The sequence below is a fragment of the Rhinolophus ferrumequinum genome, chromosome 5 (genome assembly GCF_004115265.2).
Source record: "Rhinolophus ferrumequinum isolate MPI-CBG mRhiFer1 chromosome 5, mRhiFer1_v1.p, whole genome shotgun sequence".
Classification (NCBI taxonomy): Eukaryota; Metazoa; Chordata; class Mammalia; order Chiroptera; family Rhinolophidae; genus Rhinolophus; species Rhinolophus ferrumequinum.
Genome location: NC_046288.1, coordinates 53,094,260 through 53,119,574, shown reverse-complemented (window position 1 = coordinate 53,119,574; position 25,315 = coordinate 53,094,260). Strand labels below are relative to the sequence as shown.

The 25,315-nt window shown below is 36.3% G+C and overlaps 1 protein-coding gene across 3 annotated transcripts in view; it reads right to left on the bottom strand.

The window, feature by feature from the left end:
• The window catches only part of BANK1 (B cell scaffold protein with ankyrin repeats 1), a 328,432-nt gene that overhangs the window by 39,691 nt on the left and 263,426 nt on the right, over window positions 1-25,315 (bottom strand). For all 3 annotated transcript variants that reach the window (XM_033105338.1, XM_033105337.1, XM_033105339.1), the window contains exons 9-10: window positions 22,115-22,423; window positions 17,878-18,186 (exon numbers count right to left, since the gene is read on the bottom strand). In XM_033105338.1, coding sequence (XP_032961229.1) covers window positions 17,878-18,186; window positions 22,115-22,423 — 618 coding nt within the window. The remainder of the gene's footprint in view (window positions 1-17,877; window positions 18,187-22,114; window positions 22,424-25,315) is intronic.

Sequence of the window (25,315 nt, the reverse complement as noted above, 5' to 3'; positions counted from 1 at the left end):
AATACATCATATCAAAATTTATGTGATACTGCAAAAGCAATACTTAGAGGGAAATTTATATCATTACAGGTCTATCTCAAGAAACAAGAAAAATCCCAAATAAACAACCTAACACTACATGTAAAGAACTAAAAAGAACAAATGAAACCCAAAGAGAGCAGAAGGAAGGAAATAATAAAAATCAGAGCAGAACTAAATAAAATAGAGAACAAAAAGACAATAGAAAAAATTAATGCAACAAAGAGCTGGTTGTTTGAAAAGATTAATAAAATTGACAAACCCCTTGCTACACTCACTAAGGAAAATAGAGAAGAGACACAGATAAACAAAATCAGAAATGAAAGAGAAGTTACAACAGATGCCACAGAAATACAAAGGATCATACAACAATACTATGAAAGACTACATGCCACCAAATTCAATAACCTAGAAGAAATGGACAAGTTCTTAGAAATATATAACCTTCTTAGAATGGATCTCAAAGAAGTGGAAAATCTAAATAGACCAATCAACAGTAAGACAATTTACATAATCATCTAAAACCTCCACAAAAGCAAATGTCCAGGACCAGATGTCTTCACTAGTGAATTGTACCAGACATTCAAAGATGATTTAATACCTGTCCTATTCAAACTCTTCCAAAAAATTGTAGAAGAGGCAATACTCCCTAACTCATTTTATGAGGCCAGCATTACCCTGATTCCAAAACCTGGTAAGGGTAACATAAAAAAAGAAAACTACACACCAATAACTCTGATGAATACAGACACAAAAATCCTAAACAGCATACTAGCAAATCGAATACAACAGTACATTAAAAAGATTATACATCATGATCAAATGGGGTTCATTCTAGGGGCACAAGGATGGTTCAACATATGCAAAATGTTGAAATGATGTGATATATCGATGTGATATATCACATAAACAAAATAAAAGATAAAAATCTTATGATCATATCAATAGATACAGAAAAAGCATTTGACAAGATACAACATCAATTGATGATTAAAACAATGAAATGGGTATAGAAGGAGAGCACCTCAACATAATAAAAGCCATATATGACGGTTATCATACTTAATATCATACTTAATGGTGAAAAACTGAAAGCTTTTTCTCTAAGATCAGGAAGAAGACAGGGATGCCCCCCATCACCACTGTTATTCAACACAGTATTGGAGGTCCTAGGCAGAGCGATCAGGCAAGAGAAAGAAATCAAAGGCATCCAAACTGGGAATGAAGAAGTTAAATTGTCACTCTTTGCAGATGACATGATTCTTTATATAGAAAACCCTAAAGACTCCACCCAAAAATTGTTAGAAACAATAAACAAATACAGTAAAATTGCAGGATACACAATCAATGTACAAACATCCATTGCATTCCTTAATATCAACAACGAAATTTTTAGGAAAAAAATGAAAAACCCAATTCCTTTTGTAATTGCAACAAAAAGAATAACATACCTAGGAATAAGCTTATTAAGAATGTGAAGGACCTTTACAGTGAAAACTATAGGACTTTATTAAAAGAAATTGAAGAAGACACAAAGAAACGGAAAGATATTCCATGTCCGTGGATTGGAAGAATCAACATAGTTAAAAATGGCCATATTACCCAAAGCAATTTACAGATTTAATGCAATCAATCCCAATGACATCAAAATCTCAATGACATTTTTTAAAGAAACAGAACAAAAAATCGTTACATTTGTATGTAATCACAAAAGACCCTGAATAGCCAAAGCAATCCCAAGAAAAAAAACCAAGGTTGGAGGTATCATACTCCTTGACTTGAACTTGTAGTACAAAGTGACAATAATCAAAACAGTATGGTACTTGCAGAAAGACAGACATATAGACCAATGGAATAGAACTGAGAAGCCAGAAATAAACCCACATATATATGGGCAAATAATTTTCAACAAAGGAGCCAAAAACATCCAATGGAGAAAGAAAAGCCTCTTCAATAAGTGAAATTGGAAAGCCACATGCAAAAAGAACAAAACTAGACTGCTATCTGTCCACCTTATATCAAGATAAACTCAAAATGGATCAAAGAACTAAATCTAAGACCTGAAACAAAAAACTTCATAGAAGAAAGCATAGGTACTAAACTTATGGGCCTTGGTCATGGAGAGGATTTTATGAATTTGACCTCAAAGGCAAGGAAAGTAAAAGCAACAATAAACAAATGGGACTGTATATCAAACTAAAAAGCTTCAGCACAGCAAAAGAAACCATAAACAAAACAAAGAGGCAACCAACCAAATGGGAGAAGATATTTGCAAACAACACCTGTGATAACGGGCTAGTATCCAAAATATACAAAGAACTCCCATAACTCAACAACAAAAAACAAACAATCCAATTAAAAAATGGGCAGAGGATCTGAACAGATACTTCTCCCAAGCAGACATACAAACAGCCAACAAATATATGAAAAAATGCTCAACTTCCCTACCTATCAGGGAAATGAAAATCAAAACCAGGAGATACCACCTCACACGTGTTAGAATGACTATTATCAACAAGACAAGCAATAACAAGTGTTGGAGAGGTTGTATAGGAAAAGGAACACTCATACACTGCTGGTAGGAATGCAAATTGGTATAGCCACTATGGAAAACAGTATGGAGGTTCCTCAAAAAATTAAGAATAGAATTACCATATGACCCAACAATCCCTCTTCTGGGTATCTACCCAAATAATCTGAAAACATTTATCCATAAAGATATACATACCCCTATGTTCATTGCAGCTTTATTTACAGTGGCCAAGACATGGAAACAACCAATGTGTCCTTCAATAGGTGATTGGATAAAGAAATTGTGGTACATATACACAATGGAATATTATTGGGCCATAAGAAAAGATGACATACTGCCATTTGCAATAACATGGATAGATGTTGAGATTATCATGCTACGTAAAATAAGTCAGACAGAAAAAGGTGAGAACCATATGACTTCACTCATATGTGAAATATAAAACTGAAAGAAACAAACAAGACAAACAAAGAGACAAAAACTCATAAACACAGCTTAGTAGTTACCAGGGTAATGGGGGAGGGGGTGGTACAAGAAGGTAAATTGGGTCAAATACATGGTGTTGGAAGAAGAACTGACTCTGGGTGTTGAACATACAATGCAATATATAGGTGATGTAGTATTAGAGAAATGTACACTTGAAACCTATATAATTTTACCAACAAATGCCACCCCAGTAAATTTAATAAAAGTTAGAAAATAAGTACATTAGAAACAGAAATAATAAAAAGTAAAAATATTTAAATAAATATAAATAGAAAATGGCAAAAAACCCATTTTCTTTGAGCAGAGTAATATAATGCTGATGAATGCCTCATTAAACTATTTAAATCAAGATATGATTCCATTTTGATATTAGGTAAAGAAATATAAAATCTGCGTTTTGTTAAAAGTGGTAAATGTTAAAATCACATGAAAAATTCCATTTGCACAGAATTTACTCCTGCTGACTTCTTGGTGATAAGCAAGGATAATGACTGTTTCTTCTAAAACAGATGAAAAGACTGCTGTATTTCCCAGATGTAACAATAAAAAAGACACTTGATTCTTGCATCATCTAGCTCAGGGGTGTCCAAACTGTTTTCAACGTTTTTTACCAAGGGCCATATGTGGTAAAATACACAAACAGCCGGGCCACTCACTCGAGGTGAAGTATGTATTGCCTCACCTGGTTTATTTAAGTAAACTAAATACATTTTTGAAATTTGCTGTGGGCCAATTAACAATGGATCATGGGCTGCAGTTGGCCCGTGGGCCGCAGTTTGGACACCCCTGATCTAGCTGGACCTCAAAACTTTAAAGCAGTTTATTCAAATTACTTCATTATTTGAAAAAGTGCTTTGTTCTCATTTATTATTTCTCACACGAAATTCTATGAGACAAGTCAGCATTACTCACCCTGTCTTGCAGATGAAAGATAAAATTGATTGTTTAATATTTATTGAGCACCCACAAAGTTCCATATAGCTTCTGGCATTTGTTAATGAAAAAATCTCTACCCTTTACAACTTGACTTTAGAAATTGAACATTGCAGAGTTCCATTTATTTTTTATGGGTAGTTTGAATTACAGGGTTTGGGAACTGGAAAAAGGCCTTGGAGATTTATTCCCACCTCATAGATGAGGGAGGTAGAAGTAACTAACTTGTAAAATAGCTAAGTAATTTTGCAATGATCTTGGAACTGTTGTTAGTAGAGATGTGATTTAGACCCTCAAGCCTTGAACTTTAATCCATTGCTTGGTTCTTTACTACGTTGCTACGTCTTCTCTTCCATAATTATTTCTGTTTAAAGATGAAGAAGGAGCGAGAAGGAAGGAGATTAAAAAGAACCTCAGAGTGTTTCCAACATGCTTGTGTGGCTTGTTCTTCTTAGCAGCTCACCAGGATTTCCTGGGATAATCAAACCGAGGCATGTGGCAGTGAGAATGGTCCAGATGCATGATGCTTGACCGCTGCGATTGGAGACGCATCCCAGGCGTTATCTTGAGTCTCTGTCTTTGGTTTTAATATTCTTTAAACCAATCTGATACCAAGGTCATATTTATGGTTACTCCATATGAAATGTTTCAAATTTTAAAAAGTTCCCTAAACCATATCAAATCAATAATTATTTATTAAATACATATATTTTTCCAGCTGTTGTTGAGAGAGAGCATTCTCTGCTGTACTGTCCTCTTTCAAACCAGAGAAGCAAAGATATTTTCGAAATGTGATGTGTTTAAGGAAAATTATACACAGAAATAATATTTCTGGTTGAAAATCAATTTTCTGCCTCAAGTTAGTATTTGGAAAATGTGCTAAATATAACTTACTGGCAAGTTCTAGGTTTTTGGCTTACATTTTTTTCTAAAATAAAATATATCGATAGATATGTAGTCTGTGGATATATTTTAGGATATTAGAATAATTTTTACAAGTGGTAAATTTTTACAAGTGCTTGAATTTTTTCATTGGCTAGTCTAAAACTCTTGAAAAAAATGAAACACTTTTGAAATTTTAATAATAAGCAGACACTGTACTTTTCCCCCGATATTGTTAAGATAATAACTGAAACCATTTACACAAAAAAAGCTGTAGTTTGGCATTATCAATGTGGGAAATAATCTGAATCCAAAGAGAAAGTCAGAAAATAAATTCTCCAAATAAAAAGTACATTAACTGGTCAATTTTAGGAATTCTGCTGAATTTTGATGCTACAGAGAACTTGGAAATAGAATCATGTTTTCCAGCTTTTTGACATCAATTTGTTAAAGAGCACTTTGCACTTCACATAAACAATATTTAATTGACATATGTTCTGTTGACAACAAATCCCCACCCTTTATGAAATACAGTCAATATTAAGTAAATACTCTTTCGGCCTCTAGATACAAGAAGTGTACTTATTTACTGTTAGATTTCAACAGGACTTATAGTTGAAACAGCCTGGGATGGGGTGGACGAGTAGGGTGGGAAAGTAGGAGGTTCTGAGTAGGGTGATTTGAAAATGCTGATAACAGAACTTTTTAAAAGTAGGATGTGAACTAAGCCATGCTCACAGTACAGAGGTCCACTGTACCTGTAAAACCTTCCTTGAAATTCCCTCCTAACTTTCCTTCAGTTGCACCTATTACAACTGGTCCCTTTCTTCCACTTACAGACAGGCCTCATTTCCTTACAAAAACCCAATAAGCAATCGGCACATTGCCAAACACACTATTTTCTCATTGCTGTGAAAATTAGGAGGTGTTTTTGAACATGCGGTAATCTTGGAAAAATACCTACATTAACTTGTTTCCTGAAGAAAGAGCTAGCCCACGAAATGATCCCTGATGCAAACATGCATACCAAAGACACGTTCTCTATCACTTATTAGCCTTAGGAAAAGAATAGATAGATATAAAATTCTGGAATTCATTAGTTTTTAATAATAAATATTAGCTGAAACATTTTAAATTGCTTCCACCAGGGAAACCTTTGCTCTAAAAAGCTTCATATACTTTATATTCTCACCATGTTCACCTGTACAACCTTTATAAGAGATAAACATAAAACCCATGATTTGGTGAGAACTGAGCATTAGGTTATGGGTCACTCTGATGTATATATGAAAGTATCTATTTTTGTACAAGGAGATTCATGGTGAGCAAAATGAGAGTCTGTCTTAAACATATAGCAATTGAAAAACAAATTTATACACCAGAATGCTAATCACCCTGGTACAGTGGAAAGGGTATAGTTTTGTCTTAATATTAACAACGTGTGTAGCATGGGAAAATGGCTTTGTCCTCCCAGGCTTTTATTATCTTGCCAACAAAGTTAGGGCTTAGATGAGATAATCTCTAAAGTCTCAGAGAGCTCTGACAGTCTAAGATGCAATCAATCCTTGTCTCCCACGTCATTCCAGGCCAAATTGTGCCTGAGTAAATTTTTAAGTGAGTATGAATTTAAATAGAATGCTATGTTTTGAGGAAGAGATTATTTTTGCTGGGGGCTTAGACTAATAGAAAAACTAGAAAATTAAATCAGACCAATGTTATTTTTTTTGTAATGTATGGAAATGATCCTGTCCCTATGTGTTTGAATTCTTGGAAGATACTGTTCTGGACCACATTTGACCGCATCCATGTCCAAATAATGCTATCAAAGCAATTATAACACGTCAACTTTGATGACTCTCTGCCCCAGTAAAATCTTATTTTTTCTCTTCCTATCTAAAATTGGAATTTGAAATGAAAAAAAAAATGAATGCATTATTAGTAGTTATCACTGCCTTTAAACATTAAAAAATGTCCTTAGAGAAAGAAAAACAATTTTTGAGGTTTAAAATAATCTCAACTAATGCAAATTTCCCAAATACCACCCCTATTTACTTTAAATATTGGCAAAATGACTTCTGTAAAATTTTCTCTAGAACAGAAATGACATTCAATGGAAAAAATTAGCATAGTATTAAATATTCAAAATATTAAGCAAAACAGAATTATCAGAAGAGCAGAGGAGGAAGCAGTGAGATATAACGAATTCACTTGCACTGTTTGTCTTTCCAGGCTGCTTCTGCAGGAACATTCTTCATGTCAACCTCATTTGCAGCCTGTTTCAAGCAAAGGAACTCTTCCAGAGCTGCACTTTTTAGAAAATCTGATAAAGCTTATTTGGAATTATTTTACAAGTCGCTAAGGTAATGGAAAGTCTGTGCAATAGCTAAATGTACTCATAAAGGTGTAAATTATAAACGACAAGCCTCTTGATGTTCCATGCCCACTAGAAGTATAAAATGAAATGTTGTTTAGAGATACGTACGTATCACTGATGATCATTCTTGAAACCAGAGATTTGATATAAAATAAAATATACAGATCTTTATTGTGCTCTGGGTTCTTAGGAAATGATACTGTACAGGAAGCAGCAGTGTGTTTATTATACACTCAATGACCTTTCATTAGGTTGTGTAGTCAAGTGTTGTGCTAGGTGCTGAGGATGCAAAAGTGCGTAAGACCGCGGCACAGTTTCCTTACTGTTCTCCCTTTTGATTTGTTCATTTAAGCAAAGGTCCAATGTGTCATTAGTGTGTACTGATGAGAGAGGATAGAGATGAAAAAAGTCAGGAAAGGCAAGGGTCATAATGCAGCCTCTGTAACCCTACTCTCCCTATCTTGTTCCCCCAATCTGCACCCTATGAAAGCTAATTACAATCAAGGAGAATGACGTGAAGGAAAGCAATATAAACAACTTCTTTGTCTAGCCAGTAAAGGCAGGGGACAGAATGTTCTAACCCTGTAAGCTGTCAAACTGGAACTCAGAGGAGAGGTGTAGCCTCTTTGCGAAATGACTAAGGTATACTGAGCACTCCAGTAAGCTCAAAACCACCATTTCATTCTGCTGGTAATAATTACATGTTATTGATTTGAACAAATTTATCAAACACAGGTCACCATATTTGAATAGGCACACTAGGGGTGGCGTGGCCACTTACAGTCACATTAGCCACATAATATGAAGGTCTTTCACCTGAAAATAGTTTACTGCCTGGCAGACATAGAGTCCGGAGTTGTGGCTTTTTTTCTGGGAGAGTATACAAATAGCAGCCAGCACAGATGAAGTCACTGATGTGGCTACAGTTTACTCCTGAGATTGGTAGAGGTGGAAAGTTGGAAAGCACATACCTGCATGAAGGAAAATGGCATAGAAATTCCAACTCAATGGTGATACCAATGAAGGCTTTGGTTTCCCAAGGAGAAAACATTAATACGCTTTCCAATTTGTAATGAAAACTTGAAGTCTGACAAGTGTGTTCCCATAAAAATTCTCTCCCAAACCAGGAAATCTAACTAGAAATTATTTTTCCCACTTCTAAAGAACTTAATTTTTACTAGAGTAGAATACAAACTGTTTCTATTTGTACATTTATTATTTGTACAGAGAGAGAGAGAGAGAGAGAGAGAGAGAGAGAGAGAGAGAGAGAGAGAAATAGCAGTTGGTTTGTGGAATTCTGTGTAATTAGAGCATGAAGCCATTGCAATGAGTTTATTAGTAAAATCTCCACTCCACGCACTGGGCAAACAGGTAGGCAGGCCACAGGTATTGTTATACCTTGTTCTTGTTATGAGGCAGGCCACAGGTATTGAACAACATCTATCGCTTACATAGCTCTGGACCAGGGGTTCATCTCTTCCCATACTATTTAATTCAGGCTAATTGCTTGACTACTTTTTGACCATAAGTAGTCAATAAGGAAAGGATGTAAGTGTAGATATTACTCTAGTAACACCCGTAGTAATTTTCCGTATTGTTTCAAGGAGAAGTGGTTTGGGTTGTTAGAAAGTCACTGCAATACTTTAGAAACTATGAGTTCGCCTTTTGATTCATGCTTAGTGATCACCAAAAGTAATTTCTCTGTTTTTCTTTTTTTTCTCATGTCAGGAAATCTTGCTCTCCCGAGAAAGAGTAAGATGTGGTCATGTTCACTTTGAACAAGCATTAAATACTAGTTCTGTTCATAAGCCTCAAACCATAGAAGACTGAACATTTCTATATATGCAGATTGAAAATAAATTATATGGAGATGGATAATTTTAAAAGGACAAGGCTGTATCCACTTGTTCTATTCAGTGTTCAGTATTGGTAGTTAGTAATTTGGAAAGGTCATACAAGATGATGGATTGGCATATGAAACACAAAGGAATAAGCAAAAAGCATACTACTGAGAAGATATGATATATCCTATCTCATCTCTTTATCTACTGGACATCTTTCATTATAGTGACTACCATTTCTGTATCCTACTCTGTGACAGCTTCTATACATATGTCATTTTAGTTTTCATGAAAACTCTCTGAAATAGGTATTATTAGTCCCTTTTTAAAATTAAACTAATGAAGCAAGGCTATTGTCATGCAGGGTGTCATGCGCGGTCTCTAGCCCCGCTCCCCGCATAAGAACAAAGGATATGGTGAGGCCACAAAGGAACACCCACAGAGCCATAGATAGGGAAATCATACCACTATAGTCTCGCTGGCGGCTGGGTTGGAGACACAGGAAGCAGGAGCCACACGATCCGCAGCCCGTAGTCGACTTGTCTCTGCCAACCAACCTCACTTGCTAACTGCAATCCACCTTTCTGCAATCCGCAATCCACACTCCACCAAACCACGCCCCGCCACGCCTTGCTAGCGTAGCCACGGCAGTTATATCAGTGGCTAATGACTAACCGGTAACAGCCAAAGGCCAATTAGTCACAGCTGATGGCCATCTCCTACCTGAGCCAGCACCTCTCTGTATGAGGCTGAGAGCCTAGAAACTGCTCTCTGGGGCTCTGTCCCCACAGCTATATAACTTGCACAGTTACACAACTTTTAAGTAGCTCTGTCATAATTCAGATTCAGTTTTATTTGGCTTCACAATAAATATGAATTTCACTCTACCATGCTGTGGGGACAGAGCCAGGAGTGCAGTTTCCAGGCTCTTGGCCTCATGTGGAAAGGTGCTGGCTCAGGTAGTAAATGGCCATCAACTGTGATTGGATGGCCATCAGCTGTGGCTAGTTGGCCGTCAGCTGCAACCAGTGAGCCATTGGCCACTAATACAACTGCTGTGACTACGCTAGAAGAAAGATGGGGGCTGGCAAGAAGATGGTGGCTGAGCTGGCAAGAGCGGATTGCAGTTGGCAAGTGGGGTTGGTTGTCAGAGAGAAGTGGACAGCAGGTTGCGGATCATGTGGCTCCTGCTTCCTGTGTCTCCAATCCAGCTGCCAGCGAATATGGTGGTGTGACTCCCCTTTCAATGGCTCCGTGGGTGTTCCTTTTTGGCCTCACCATGTCCTGTGTTCTTCTGTGGGGAGTGGGAGCTGAGACCCCGCATGACACCCTGCATGACACATGCTGTTGGACCCCAAAGGAGGTGCTACCGAGTGGGCCAAACCCACGGAGCATCTTATTTTTCTCTAACACCTGCGTATTTAGAGTCAAAAAGATGCACACATTAAAAGTGCTGGTGAGAACACTGTGATTTTAGGAAATCTAAAATGAGAAAAAAGATAATTTATAAAGAAAGTTAGGTGATACATCTATGATTTTATCTTCAAATGACCTTTCTCTACAGTATTCAAATGTTTCCTCTGTCTTAAAATGGAAACAACCCATGTCATGGTTTCTCAGCCTCAGCACTACTGCCATTTAGGACTGGGTCGTACTTCGTGGTGGGGCCTGTCTTGTGCATCGTAGAACACTTAGCAGCATCCCTGGCTTTTGCTCACTGCATGCCAACAGTAGTGTCCCAGCTGTGACAACTGAAAATGTCTTTCAACATTGTCAAATGTCTCCTAGGAGGCAAATCACCACCAGTTAAGAACTACTATGCTAGGACTCTTAAGCTTCTTACTAAAGACATCTTTAACAGAGGCTCTAGAAGCATCATATATTAAAGAGAAAAAGACCAGAATTCACTCTGCTGTTGAAATCTAAGTATTGGATAATATTTGCATTTATTTTCACATGTAATACAAATCCATTAACTGTCATTTCATACCACAGTTGATTACTGCCTCCTCCCCCCTTCGCTAATCTAAAGAAATTGAATTTCTGGAAGATGAGGCTGGAAAAGTTCGTCATTATTATGCCAACACTCAAACAGATGGTCTGCAAAGCAAGCCCTTTTTAGGTTTTATTCAATACCTCTGTGATGTTCCACTGTGAGAAAGACAGAAAGAGCACATCAAAACACCTGGGCTACACAAGCAGACTGGATCTCCTCTAATGGACAGAGTGAGCACAGGTCTTAAAGACCGCTCCTTTTCAGAGCTGCACCAGCACCCTATGGGGATAGGAGAGAGGCAGAGAGAGAATCACCGGGGAAGACAAGGCACGGGTCTTACAAATGGGATGATAATATGTCCCTCTGCTCTGAGAGCACCTGTGATAGACATAGTAAGTCCTGAAGCTAAGTAGTTTGGACAAGGTCACCCAGCCAGCATAGGAGCCAAACACTTGATCTAAGGTCTACTTTAATCCATTTGACCATATTTCTTCACTAAAGGGATAGAGACCATTTCACTCTGTCACATTTACAATGATATGGATTAATTTTCCTAACAGATTCTATAAGGTCTTTTTTTTTTTCCTGTTTGCATTTCAGTTGCACTGTATGTGATCCATTTCAAGCACAAGTGAATTGCACGTAGAAAATTTCTGAGAGCAACTGAGTTGTACTTGACATTTTGGGGTCCCAGTAGCTGAGTAGCTCTCAAAAAGGTCATATACTACTTTGTTGCACTGCAAAATGCCAAGGACAATTCAGTAGCAATTGAAAATTGAAAGGGAAATTATATTCTACATCAAATCAGAAACATGGACACTGAAGAAGGATCTTGGTGCTATTAATTGTGTGAGGGGAAAAATGGGAAATTGTCCATTGATATTGAAAAATTTTCCCCAATAGGCCATCATCTCTTTGCATGATTTATGGTTATACTTTTACTACCATTCCATCTACACTATGCAAAGGCTCATTTTGTTTCCTTGATTTGTCTTAAATCAAGAATTCTGTCACTAAGAAAGATTGTAAATTCATGTGAGTTTCTCTATATTCTTGAAGCTTAACAAACCAGATCCTTTCCAATAGTATAGGGAGAAAAAAGTGGAAAGAATACAATATGTGAAAGCAGGCAAACTTCAAAAACTTTTCATTTAAGAAAAATGAGTTATTTTTTTGTGTGTGTTTGGTTGTTAATATAAAATTAGGTTTAGTATAATAGGAATGGAATTAAAAAATCAAAATATACCTCTTGATAAAATGAACCATGAGTTCAATTTTGCATTAGTCAGTTACATCTCTGGAGGCAGCGGATGGCAGTGAAGGTGGAAACAGAGCTTATCTCTGAAATGTTATACTGTGTGAAAGCACTTAAAATGTTTAGCTACCTGTGAGTAGCCTAGAACTTTGTCCCATTCTGTATGGGCTCCCCTCTTCAAATTAGTAGGACTTCGAACATAGGATGGTTGAAAACAGGAGAAATTTAGGAATTGGCAGATTGATATATACTCTGACTATCCTCCAGGGTGTTAAACCTCCTATTCTGGCCACATTGATGCGGTTCTTGTCAGTGTTATCACTTATTTATCCTCATGGTCGCTCAATTAATATTTTTCAAATAGTCATAGTTTCTACCATGAATTCAGCACTGATCTTGGCACCAAAGATACAGTGATGGGCAAAAGCAGATAAGGTTAGTCTCCTTCATGGATCTTACAGGTTAGAGGAAGAAATTAATACTAACAAATAATCCAGAAATATCGAAACAAATATCAATAAAGGGAATTTTTGGTTCCATGTGCCCAGGCCTGGGAACCAAATTGACCTGGGTCCAAATCCCACATGGTCTTTATTGTTTTATTATCATGGACAAGACATTGAAATTCACTGAGCATTGGTTTCCTCATCTCTAAAATGAGGCTGTTAATGCCAACCATGCAGGATACTTGCATGAATTAGAAATTATCATGAAAGTTGTCTAATAATAATAATAATAAGTAGACAAAGCCAATTTGTCCATTTAGAGGACAGGGTTTACCTCCTCCTGACCCCTCCATTCTATCTCTAATAGCTTCCTTAACTTCTGACTCCGCCAGAATCCAGAAAGCACACACATTTTGTATAATTTGAAGTTAGTTTAGCAAACTCATTGTCTGCTTAGAAACTGAGGAAAGACAAAGCAGAATTGCTTTTAATGCTTATCTATTGAGTGTATACCACATACCATGTACTGTGCTGAGTAGCTGCTAATTTTATCTTATTAAAGATTACAACAACTTTGAAGTAGGTATTATTTTTATTCTCAACTGACAATGAGAAAATTGAATCTCAGATATATGAAATTATTTGCTTAGGTGATATCAGCTGAATCTGAATGCATTCTGCAAAGTTGGGTTGAGAAAATTCAGTTTTCCTCCTGTGTCTTTCATTTCTATGTGTCTCCTTTACTTTCACTCTACTACTACTGTACTACTATGCTTCACTTCAGACACTACTAGTCACCAAATGTGTGTTTTGTTTTGTGTTTTTTTCACCCACCATGCAATTCTATGACACCCGTTGTGTGTCCTACAATTTAACTCAATTTAATTGAATTATGACACTATCTACCTGTGGACAGTGTCAGATCCCACAGGTTAAGGATTCAGTCTCACAAAGCTGGTTCCATTCAACTCCAGGTACCAATCACCAGTAGTAGTTTCCCAGATTATGCACAATTTCTGTCTGATTTGGCTACAAATAGGAGATTCCCATGATCTCCTCCTCAGATTTGATTAATTTGTCAGAGCAGCTCACACAACTCAGAGAAACACTTACTTACATTTATATGTTTATTCAAAGATATGATGAAGGATACAGATGAAAAGATCCGTAAAGTGATGTCTGGGCGGGTCCCAAGAGCAGGAACTTCTGTCCTGTGGGGTTGGGGTCTGTCACTGTTCAGTGTGAATCTATTTGCCAGTCTGGAAGCTCTCAGAATGCCCTTTTGGGATTCTATGGAGGCTTCCTCATATATGATTGATCATTCACTCAATTTTCAGTCTTTCTCTCATCTCAGTAGAATGGGGGGCTGAAAATTCTAAGCTTCTAATCGTGGCTTGATCTTTCTGCTGACCACCTTTCATCCAGGAGCCATTCAGGAGCCCTCCCAGAGTCACCTCATTAGAACAAAAGACATTCCTGTCATCCAGAAATTTACAAGGGTTTCTGGAGCTCTGTGACGGAAAGCAGGGCTAGACACCAATATATATTTTTCTATTATCTCACAAAAGCCAACATGATTTTCCTGTATCTTTCTGGTTTATTTGTCTCATCTCCTTGCCAGTATTTTTTGAGTTTCAGAAATAGTAAACTTGGATTTTGCATCCTGAATTCTTTTTCCAATCCCTACTCCACATCCTTCTCTCTTGGGTATGTTAACACACCCTGGATGTGCCAACATTCTGCTATCACTTCTGTGCTCTGGCAAGAATTGGGGCAAATTAATGTTCTTCTAATTGAATGGATGGCTTTCTGGGAAATGGTGGCAATTCGATTTAATATATTTGTCTGAGCTAGAAGAATAAAAAAAGGAAAGATGTGATGAAAGACCTTTACCCTGTGAAATGCAAAGAACATTAAGAAAGAATTAGCTGAGGAAGCAATGTTTTCCTAATGTTGGAACAGAATAGTCGATAATCAATAGCATAAAGGAAGAGACAAGCAAGTATACTCCAGTGAGAGAGGAAAGGAAGATACAATAGAAAGGGACTTTGGTAACTTCCTTTACAGTTCAGTTTTTGCTGCTTTTTTTGAGATGTGGAGCAAATAATTATACTGCTTTTATATAGTTAAGTGCAAAAAAGAAAACAAAACCATACATTATAATACTGGGTCCTGTCTGCGTTTAACACAAATATTGTGAGAATAAATTAGATTGTGTTTTTGAATTAGAAAGATTTCTTATAAATTTTGAAGGATGTCAGACTTGAGATGAGTAAATGAGATAAATAGCCTTCAAAATTTCTTATAAACTCAAGATTTCTAAGATTCTATAAAGTTCTTAAGTGTGCACGTATGTGTGTTTCTGTGGATATTTACATACAGAGGGTGCCAAAAAATGTATACACATTTTAAGAATGGAAAACTATGTTAAAATTGTAATAATATATACTGATAACAAAAGATGAGTACAAGTCACGTTTGACTTCTGCAATTACAAGAGGTGCTCAAAGTGGTTACCATCAGTGTCCAGACACTTCTGATTACGGCAAACTACTGCTTGAGCAACGTTGACCAAAGTGTCCACTTATATACATTTTTTTGGTACCCCCAGTACGTGTGTGTGTGTGTGTGTGTGTGTGTGTGTGTGTATGTTTGGGTGATAACTCAATATATATATATATTGAACCATTGTCATATAGGGAATTTACATAATTAATACACAGACTTTATTATTTGGTACTCAATAAGTTTTTACATAATTAATAAATACATGAATGAGGAGGAAAACTATCTCAATTCTAGCATTTAACATGAGGGTTTGTTCAAAGTGTACAGCAGTCATAACCCCAAATTCCTTCTCCAATTACATGAAGCAATCATCCATGATGGACATTTTATTATTTGGAGAAATCCAACAGAAGTGCTTCTGGCCATTAGACATGAGACACAGTGGGTGACAGGAGTTGTACATTGGACTGAATGAAGGGAGAACAAGTTAAATTATGTATTCTAAATGGTGAAATTTCCCAGTCTTCTTCCCACACTCTGATCTCAAAGTATGGGCAACCAGATACATAAATGTAGACTGGAGTTAGTTGGATTTTATTCCAGAAAAATGGAAAAGCCTAGGAGAATAGTTCTACATAAATAACATTTTTGGGGTAGTGCTGTGAAAATGCTGCTTACCTCCCTCCCCATTACCCTACAATGCTGTCCACAAGTTAACCAGCAGTGGAATGGTATGCTGGCTTTTGGTATGTTGTTCTGAAACACAAAAGTATAGCTAAGAATAGTCAGATATTTGATGGACGTATCAGGCATTTCAGAGAGCACGAAGAAACAACAGGATAATAGAGAGAATATAAGCATTAAACAAAAATAAAAATCACAAAAATTTAAAAACAAGTAAAAGCAAAATGAAACAAAACAAGTAACAACGATATTGAATTGTACTGCCCCACTACCAAAGAAAGAGAAAATAACGATACAAAAAAGAAAAAACAGAAACAAGAAAGAGCTCATGGAAAACAAGACTACGACAGCCAACTGAAGGATGAGAAAATGAAGTACGAAGAGGAGAACCACACACATGGGAGTCTGCACTTGTGGTCCTGAGAACTTCCTACAGATCGGAACACAGAAGATGATGTACCTCTTCAAAAACTCTTAGAATATAACTAAATTCTTGTACTGAGTTATGTCTATCTTCTCTCTTTAAAAAATATTTATTGGTATGTAGCAACCTCATCAAAGAGCTAGTGATATCCTCGAGGTCTCCATGACAAAAATCTGAGAATTTCTAATTATAGCTTATCTCCTCCCTAAATAATCTAGATAATTTTCCAGTTGACATTTGATTTTAGCTGAAACGTTTGTTAATTTGTTATCATTTCCTTATTTTTAATAGTTTCTTGAACATTATGAGCAGCAGATCACTGTGAAGTAAGTATACTGTACACTGCTAAATAACTGTATATCTTTGCCTCAATTTTCTTATACAAATCTCTCAATACATACTGCTTCAGCAATAGAATGGTTTCTTTTGAACATATTAAGCACATATGAGTAACTGTGGTCCTTTTTGGTGGATTTGTGATATATATGCATATATTTAAATGATCTGTTTCTGTATTTGTTTTAGATTGTTTAAATGTATAATCTATTGCCCTTCAGCTTCAGTTATCACCCAAACATTTTGTTTGATTACAAACATTTTGTTCAAAATTCTCTAATAAAGGTCACATTATACACTATGTATTTATTTGCATATCTGTTGCCTAGAAACTCCTCTAGGATGGAGGCATTGTTTCATTCTCAGTGTCTAGGATGGACGTTTTATTTTTTGGAGAAATTGAACAGAATTAGTTCTGGCCATCAGTACATTGCACTGATGAATAAAAGTCATATCCTAGATACGATAGACTCATGGAGTGTACCAAACCAAACAGAGTTTTAGAAAATTAAAGTAAAGTCAGCACATCCTCTTAAAGCTACAGATGCCGAATATTTCTAGGCAGTTGTTGTTTTTTTTTATTTAGATCCAACTGAGTAGAGAACAAGAAAGAATTGAAGTCTAAAATGAAGTAGAAATTCTATGATAGATGAAGTAAATGTTAATCATTGGAGTGAAGTACAATTATCAGAGAAAATGGGGTTGTATATCTGAGATTCTAATATTCAAAACTGTTTAAGTTTTTATAGTTCTTTTAAATGTATTAGGGGCAAAAAGTAAAGTTAAGGGCAAGAAGTAAAGTACCTACCTTCTTTTCTTGTGTCGCACATTATTCATAGAAGTTGAGTTTTCCTCTTGTAGAGTTATGGAAGAAGTGTCAAACAGAATTTCTCCACATGTTATGGTTTCATGTTCTTTGGGTGTTTTGTCAAAATTATACTTCTTAATGAAGAATTAGAACCCAGACCCTACCCATTATTCTTGTTTTCTTTATATATTGTTTCTAAATTTAAAATAGGCCAATGCAACTCACCTATAACATGAAAAGGTATTTTTCATCTTTGACATTTTAGATCCCACCAAAAAACAGGGCAATCCCCATTCCCAAACACACACACACACACACAAACACACATGAACAACAGCAACAAAAAACGTTACCTTGAGCTATGTAAGGCGTGGTTTCCTCTTTTGGAGGGATATTTGTAGGTCGAGGTGTGGGGGCAGGAGGTCTGTTTATAATGAAAGACCGACTTCCAAATTTTTTCTTTATACTCATATGGGCCAGTATCATGTCATATTCATAGTCATCGATCTCAGCAAAAGTGTATGGGTCTTCCTCCTCCTCCTGCTCCTTTTCACCCTCTGTCTTTTCTTCTTCTCCTTTGGGTTCACTTCTTGTTTCTTGTCTTGCACCAAGATCACACCAATTTTGACTTCTTTCCATTTGGCCTTCCGACATTTTTTGTGCTTATGAAATAATTAGATAGTGGTTACTCTTCTATTATATGCAATATTATTGGTGTTCATCTGTCACTTCCCTGAACTTACCCTCAAATGATTTATATATTATATCATAAATTCCAAAGAGAGAAAATTGAACCCTGTAATTTACTAGCATATCCTCCTGCAGTTTGTAATTGTTAACTTTGTTAACGAAAACCAGTTTAAGACATGGATTTCTTTCAAAACATAAATAAGCATATAAATATTTTCCACATAGTTAACGAATGTTTTAATATTACGAAATCAAATTATAACACTAAGCCTCAAATCCCAAAAACACAAAAAAATTTGTGTTTTCAAACATAATACTCTTAGATGTTTTTTTCTTCATTTGAAGTCATTTTACCTTTCATAGGGCGTGCACTAAGTGTCCTGCCTCAAATTCAATTTCTCTGAAAATGGCAGGGGAATAGCTTGAAAGCACTATTACTTGGTTTCTTACAGTAAGTCTCACTCTGAGTATGCGAAATTGACCTTCAAAGTCTTGATTTCTACAAGCCAACATGAACCTCATTCTTAGAAAAGGACACTGAAAGTAGGGTCCATGATATAAAAAAAGAGTGCATGGATAATCAATGGCTTGAAGGTTAATTCACGTGAAAATAATAATCTTTTACGGTTTTCATACTTCGTAAAATCTTTAAATATTTTTATAAAAATATACTAACATGTTTTAGTAGCAGTTATTGAGAAGACAAAGATATCATGTACTTCAGTTAATGAATAAGTTGAAAAGAACTTTATTGGCTCTCTGACAGGCCAATGAGAATTAAATAATTTTTTTCCCTTTGACAAACATTTTGCTTAAAGTATTAATGAAAACAATAAAATGGAAAGGATTTCAGTTATTGACTGAAAAATTATTGGTTCTCTATGTTGTTCTGAGAGATTCATGCATGTGAACTAAGGGAGACTTTTTCTTTCTCTTAGGTGAGACTCTGACCAAAAAAACAAAACAAAACAAAAAAACTTCAGTCTACTTAGATATTTTAGTGGAAATACTTAGAGCTGAGGAGAAAGACAAGTTGTAGAGCAGGATAAATGGATATTATTATAAGAAAATTCAGCAATGGTTTGGGGTAGGCCTATGAGGAAAGACCAAGATCATCTCCCAACAGCCTTAGATTTGAATGTTTTCATTAGTTTAACACAATAAGTATTCAGGCCTACATGCCTAGAGCTAACTTTAAATCCCTATGACTTGTCTTTTCCCCTATGAATAATATGGTATTGAGATTTTTGACTTCATTACTTCTGTTTCACTGACAGCATCACAGGTGAAACCAGATTAAGTGTGTGGGAAACACTTTTACAGAGTTTTATTTTTAGTGGAATATGTGAACTATCTTACTTTTACAAACCCATTTCCTGAGCTGTTATCTTTGTTTCTCCACCCACTTCTTTCCTAACTCTTTCTAAAGTTGGGCTTGCACTGGAAGTAATACATTTTACTTTTTATTTCCCAATGTACTAGATTATACTTTTCATGTCAGAGTGGGACGTGAGGTTTCTCAATTCAGGTTGTACACTAGTAAACAAAGATTAAAATAAATAACTCCTTTAATCTAATTTTTGAAATCATTGAGGCAAGAGTGTGCAACAAAGAGAAAGATACTTAAAAGCCAAGGACACCTGTTCAGAGAAATAGTTGACACATTCTAATAACAGGCTTCCTGGTCTTGGGTCTGAGTCAAAGAGGGATCACCGTGCTGGTTCCCTTGCCAATTTGTTGTAAATATAGAAGAGACAATGTGCTCTTTATAAACTGAGAAGTGTGCTAAAATATTCTATATTATTGCTCTTTCCCATAAATACATCCATAAATCCATGATGCAGACGTGGATGCTTAGGGCATTGATGAGGAAACCTCTCTTTTCCCGTAATTTGGGGGCTACTCCTAAAGGAGAATTCCTGACTCCTAAAGGAGAATTCCTGAAGGTGTCATTAGCTAAAGTCAAAACACCTATACAAAGTCTGGCCAAAATAAGTGGACACTTCCAGGCATACTTTCAAAGACCTTCATTAAACAATGTTAAGAAAACTATTGACATTTGATTTTCCATTTACTGCCAATATCAATCTTACGCAAAGATGAGAGACTAAAAGTAACGCTGTATATGAAATGTAAAAACAGTTTTCAAATAAAAGGAGTAGGTTTTTGTTTCATTTTCCCTCTTATACTGAACACTTTTCAAAAGATATGTTAGCCAGCATTTTACTTCTGTTCTTGGATATCAGGGGAATACTCTCCGTAGACTAGTTTTAGAACTCCTAACCAATCTACCATATATAAAATTTTCCATTACGAAAAACACGATTTTTCCATTTCAGAGATTTAACCTGGTACAAGACAACTTTGCCTTCTTAACTATTAATTGTAGCAATTATGTGAAATTATTCACATCTGTTGAAATGATAATAATATATATACTGGAATTCTGTTGTCAGTGTACTACTAATCTATGTCCTTCCCCCCACCCCAATATTGTACACCCACTTCATTGATCTATCTCAATGGTCTATAAGAGCTTGATATATAATAGGTGATCAATAAATATTTGTTAAATGAGTTAATGAATCAGAGGAGTGCCCATTAGGTTTTCCATACTTTCCATTAAGCAGTACTTTCCATCTGTAAATATAGTGCATAAGCTTAATACAGGTTTATGTTGATTCATTTGAACCTTCATAGAGACAGAGACTTCAAGGACACAAATATTCAGTTTCATGGCTTCAAAATTCACTTTTTGAAACAGTATTTATATACTTTATAGCCTTTTAGGACTCAACAACTAAAGTATAGTGACCAAAGGGGTTTTGATAATCGACATTTCTTTCATTTTCCTTATTAACTGTTCTTTGTAAGAACATTGTATGAATTAGGAGAGTAAATATAATATAGTGATCAATAAAGTGGGGGATAATTAGTGACTGTAAGAGTGACCTGGAGCTGGAAGTTTGTCAGGCTGTTGCACATTCCAGGCTAATACGGCCAATATGGAAGCTCCGGATGATGCTCCCTACCGCACACCCCGTTACACACCTTAATCCTACACGCATCTGGGAGCACACGTGATCACAGCCATTAACTGCTCTTCCACTTGAACAATACATGTATAGCGTGTGCTTAGACTTTGGTCTGAATGCAGGGTGTGATAAAGCCTTTGCTACTTGCTTTCTTTGAAGCTGCCAAATGAGTGAAGTGCCCAAGGTCATTTTCAAATCTGTAATATATTAGCCTTTCCCTTTTCCCAGAAGACTAAGAGTATGTTTTAAAAGCAAAGTTGTCATTTACTTTTTGACATGTTATTTGAGGTTCATTTTATGTGATGAATTTAAAGGCTACTTCCAAGTGTTTCTTCACTTACTTAAAGCTTCATAATTAGACTTTGTTCCAGAAGGAAGGAAGGAAAGAAGGAAGGAAGGAAAGAAGGAAGGAAGGAAGGAAGGAAGGAAGGAAGGAAGGAAGGAAGGAAAGAAGGAAGGAAGGAAGGAAAGAAGGAAGGAAAGAAAGAAGGAAGGAAGGAAGGAAGGAGAAAGAGAGGGAAAGAGAGCAGGGGGAGAGGGAGGGAGGAAGGGAGGGAGGGAGGGAGGGAAGGAAGGAAGGAAGGAAGGAAGGAAGGAAGGAAGGAAGGAAGAAAGAAAGAAAAAGAAAGAAAGAAAGAAAGAAAGAAAGAAAGAAAGAAAGAAAGAAAGAAAGAAAGAAAGAAAGAAAGAAAGAAAGAAAGAAAATTAGTGATAGATATCTCTTGCCTGATTTCCTGTGCCCTAGTTAAAGAACAGAAGGAAAGTTGTTCTTGGTATTAAAAGCTAATCTCTGTATAGATTTGTCACTGCACTATATGCTATGTAAGTCTGTCAAAGTTTGTAGTTGTTTTCACCTTAATCTTACCTTGTAATGTGAAGTGAGGTTTTTCTAGTTGGAAGGCAGCAGCTGCTGGTCGCGGTGGGGGGAGAGGTGGTCTGGTGCTCATGAGTGACTCTTGTGGATTATCTCCTGGATTGTCTCCAGGAATGAACACATACAAGTCATCATACTGATCCTCAGAACTCCCACTGCCAAGCTCTGGCATGGTGTGCTCGGCCTCCGTGCCCAATTCATTCTCTTTTTCTTCCTGTGATATCTCATTCGCCTCAGCTCCTTCTGCACACTGCCTGTGTGTCTGCCCACTTTCATGACGAAGTTCTGGGTTCTGTGTGCCTATTGATGATGAAGATTGTATGATTTCATTTAAACACACCATCAGGAGGCATTTCATATTTTGTAATTTTGCCCAGAAGTGGTAGTACTGCTAATAAAACTTTTATGATATGATATAGTGGAAAGCTGACAAATGCATAATTTTGGAGAATAGTCCTTCTTAGGCTTTTAAAATATTTACCAAATGAACAGTTAAAGCTCCATTATATCTTGCTACCTCAATATATGGTACACTTATACATATAACATTCTGATTCTCTGGAGTTATTCTTCAAGCAGATTCATAGGTATGACTGCATTAATGCATTTCTTATTAGAAAACAGTGTAACTGACCTGATAAGTAACAAGTAAGTGATAGAAAAGGTAAAGACGAGGAAAAAATAAATCTTAATTTGCTTGTAAATAATACAACAGAAATAAATCGTATATATGTAACCAGATGATATTTTAATTCTTGAAAATATTACTTGAAAAAAATGTTAATTTTTTTTTCATGGGGAAGCCATCCAAATCACTAACTGCAGGTAAATAAATCTTTCTAAGGCTCAGTTCTGTCACCTATAAAATGTATCCTGAAAACTTAACCAAAAGATTCAAATTCCCTCTATTCTAAGAATCATAATTCCAGCATTTGTTTTTATACTGTACACAATAAATGCTCCCTAATCTCTCAGGGAGAAAACAGAAAAGAATATTATAATGTAATAACTTTAAATCTTAAAAAAATTTTGTTTATATTTTCTTCATAAAAAATCTGCTCTAAGTAAAGCATTCACAAAATTTTAAAACAAACTTTTGAATCTCTATTACAGGGAAGATGTAAATTATTGCTATTGTCTGTGCAAAAGAAAGCAAATAATTATTGTTTTCAAGTGTTGCTAAAGAAAAGTACAACCAAAGAAGCCAAATAGCAGAGTACAGAAAAAAGGATTTTTTTAAAATGAAGAGTTACACTGTAGAAATTTTTCAACAATGGAAAAATAATTGGGTAAACAATGGAAAACAATGGAAAAACAATGGAAAACTTCAGAAAAATCATGCCCGTGATGGTACCCCATATTCCTACATGGGCTTTTTCTTTTCCTTTTTCTAAAAATTTTTCTCTTCTTTCATGTGAGAAAGAAAAAAGATACAGCTGCCAGGACTAGAGTTGCAATCCTGGGCAGAGCAGACAGCCTTTCATTCTTGCACAGATCTCTGCTCAGATCTCATTCATGTTTCTACTTCTAACACCAAACATTGAGCCTGAAGCAAAGTAGTCTCTAGAAATGATAATGGAATAGATGATGAAGTAACTGAAAAGAAATTATTGCTCAGATTAGCAAAGGGACTTCACTATTTCTGTCTGGGTAAATGGGTAAATCGATCATCAACTTAGAATTACATTCACTCTATAGGAAACTACTTGTGTATTCAGTGTTTATGTTTTACATATACACTGTCTTAACAACAGAGTCTCTTTGGTACTTGTCACATATGCCCAAACCTGGAATCCAGCCCTGGAGAGTCACGTAGTGGGTCAGTGGGTTTTATCAAGCTTCATAGCAATGGTGGAACCAGTGGAAATCTGCTGACTTAGGGTGTTCTGTGCTCCACCCCCTCTTCTATGGAAGAGCCCAAGGCCTGAGTCTGGTCACACTGAGTTTCACATATGAGACAATTCTAGATCCAAACTGTGTGCAGAAACGAGGTTGTTCTGTACAAATAACTGAAATAATGTTTTCTTACTACAGGCAGGTCTTTTGAGGATTAAATGTCATAACAAATATATGGTCATTATCAATGATGGCCTTTATCATCAATTTCATTATCACTATAAATGACAATAAAATGTATAACTTTAAAACTTAGTGCATTAATTCATTACCTTAATATTTAGCATTATTTTGTGTTCTGCAATAATGTTAGAAGGAGTTTACTGATTTTGCCAATGAATGATAGTTAAGGCATTGCATTTAATTTCATTTGACGTGCAGGTCAGCCTATCACTTGAAAAACTGGTGGTCAATAAAGTTTAGTTGAGCATCAACTGTACACTGTTACAAACGCAAATGCCCTGAGGTAAGAGCATGCCTGATGTGTGAGATATCACCATGGCTGTCAACAAGTGGTCACAGATGGAATGATGATCTAGGGCGGTGTGTCCAAACTTTTTTCAACGTTTTTCACCACGGGCCATATGCGGTAAAATACACAACAGCTGGGCCACTCACTCGAGGTGAAGTATGTATTGCCTCACCTGGTTTATTTAAGTAAATTAAATATATTTTTGGAATTTGCTGCGGGCCAATTAACAATGGATCATGGGCCGCAGTTGGCCCGTGGGCCGCAGTTTGGACACCACTGCTCTAGGGCCTTGTAAATATGGTAAGGATTATAAGTACAGTGGAAGGTATTGGAGGATTTGGAGCAGAAGAGTAATTAGTACAGTTTGGGGTGGCAAGTGTGGGAGCTGCTATTGCAGGATTCCTTAAGAGCAGTGCAGTGCTATTGACATTTCAGAGTGGATACTCCTGTGTTGTGTGGGGCATGTCCCGTGCATCGTACGATATTTGCCAGCACTTCTGCTGTCTCTACGCAATGCCAGTTGCAAACGTCCCTTCTCAAGTCATGACAATAAAAATATCTCTGTTCATTGACACATATCCTCTTTTGGGGATGGAAAATAGCCCTCTATCAAGAGCCACTGTGCTACTGCAATAATCCAGGAAAGCTGATGACAGCATGGACTAGACGAAATCATAAGGAAAGGGGGAGGAATGGCTGAATGTTGATTCTATTTTGAAGGTAGAGTCAACAGTATGACTGGGCAGACTGGATACGCGGTAAGAGACAAAGTAAAAAAAACAAAAAAAAAAACAAAAAAACAACGGTGACTAAGGAATTGACGA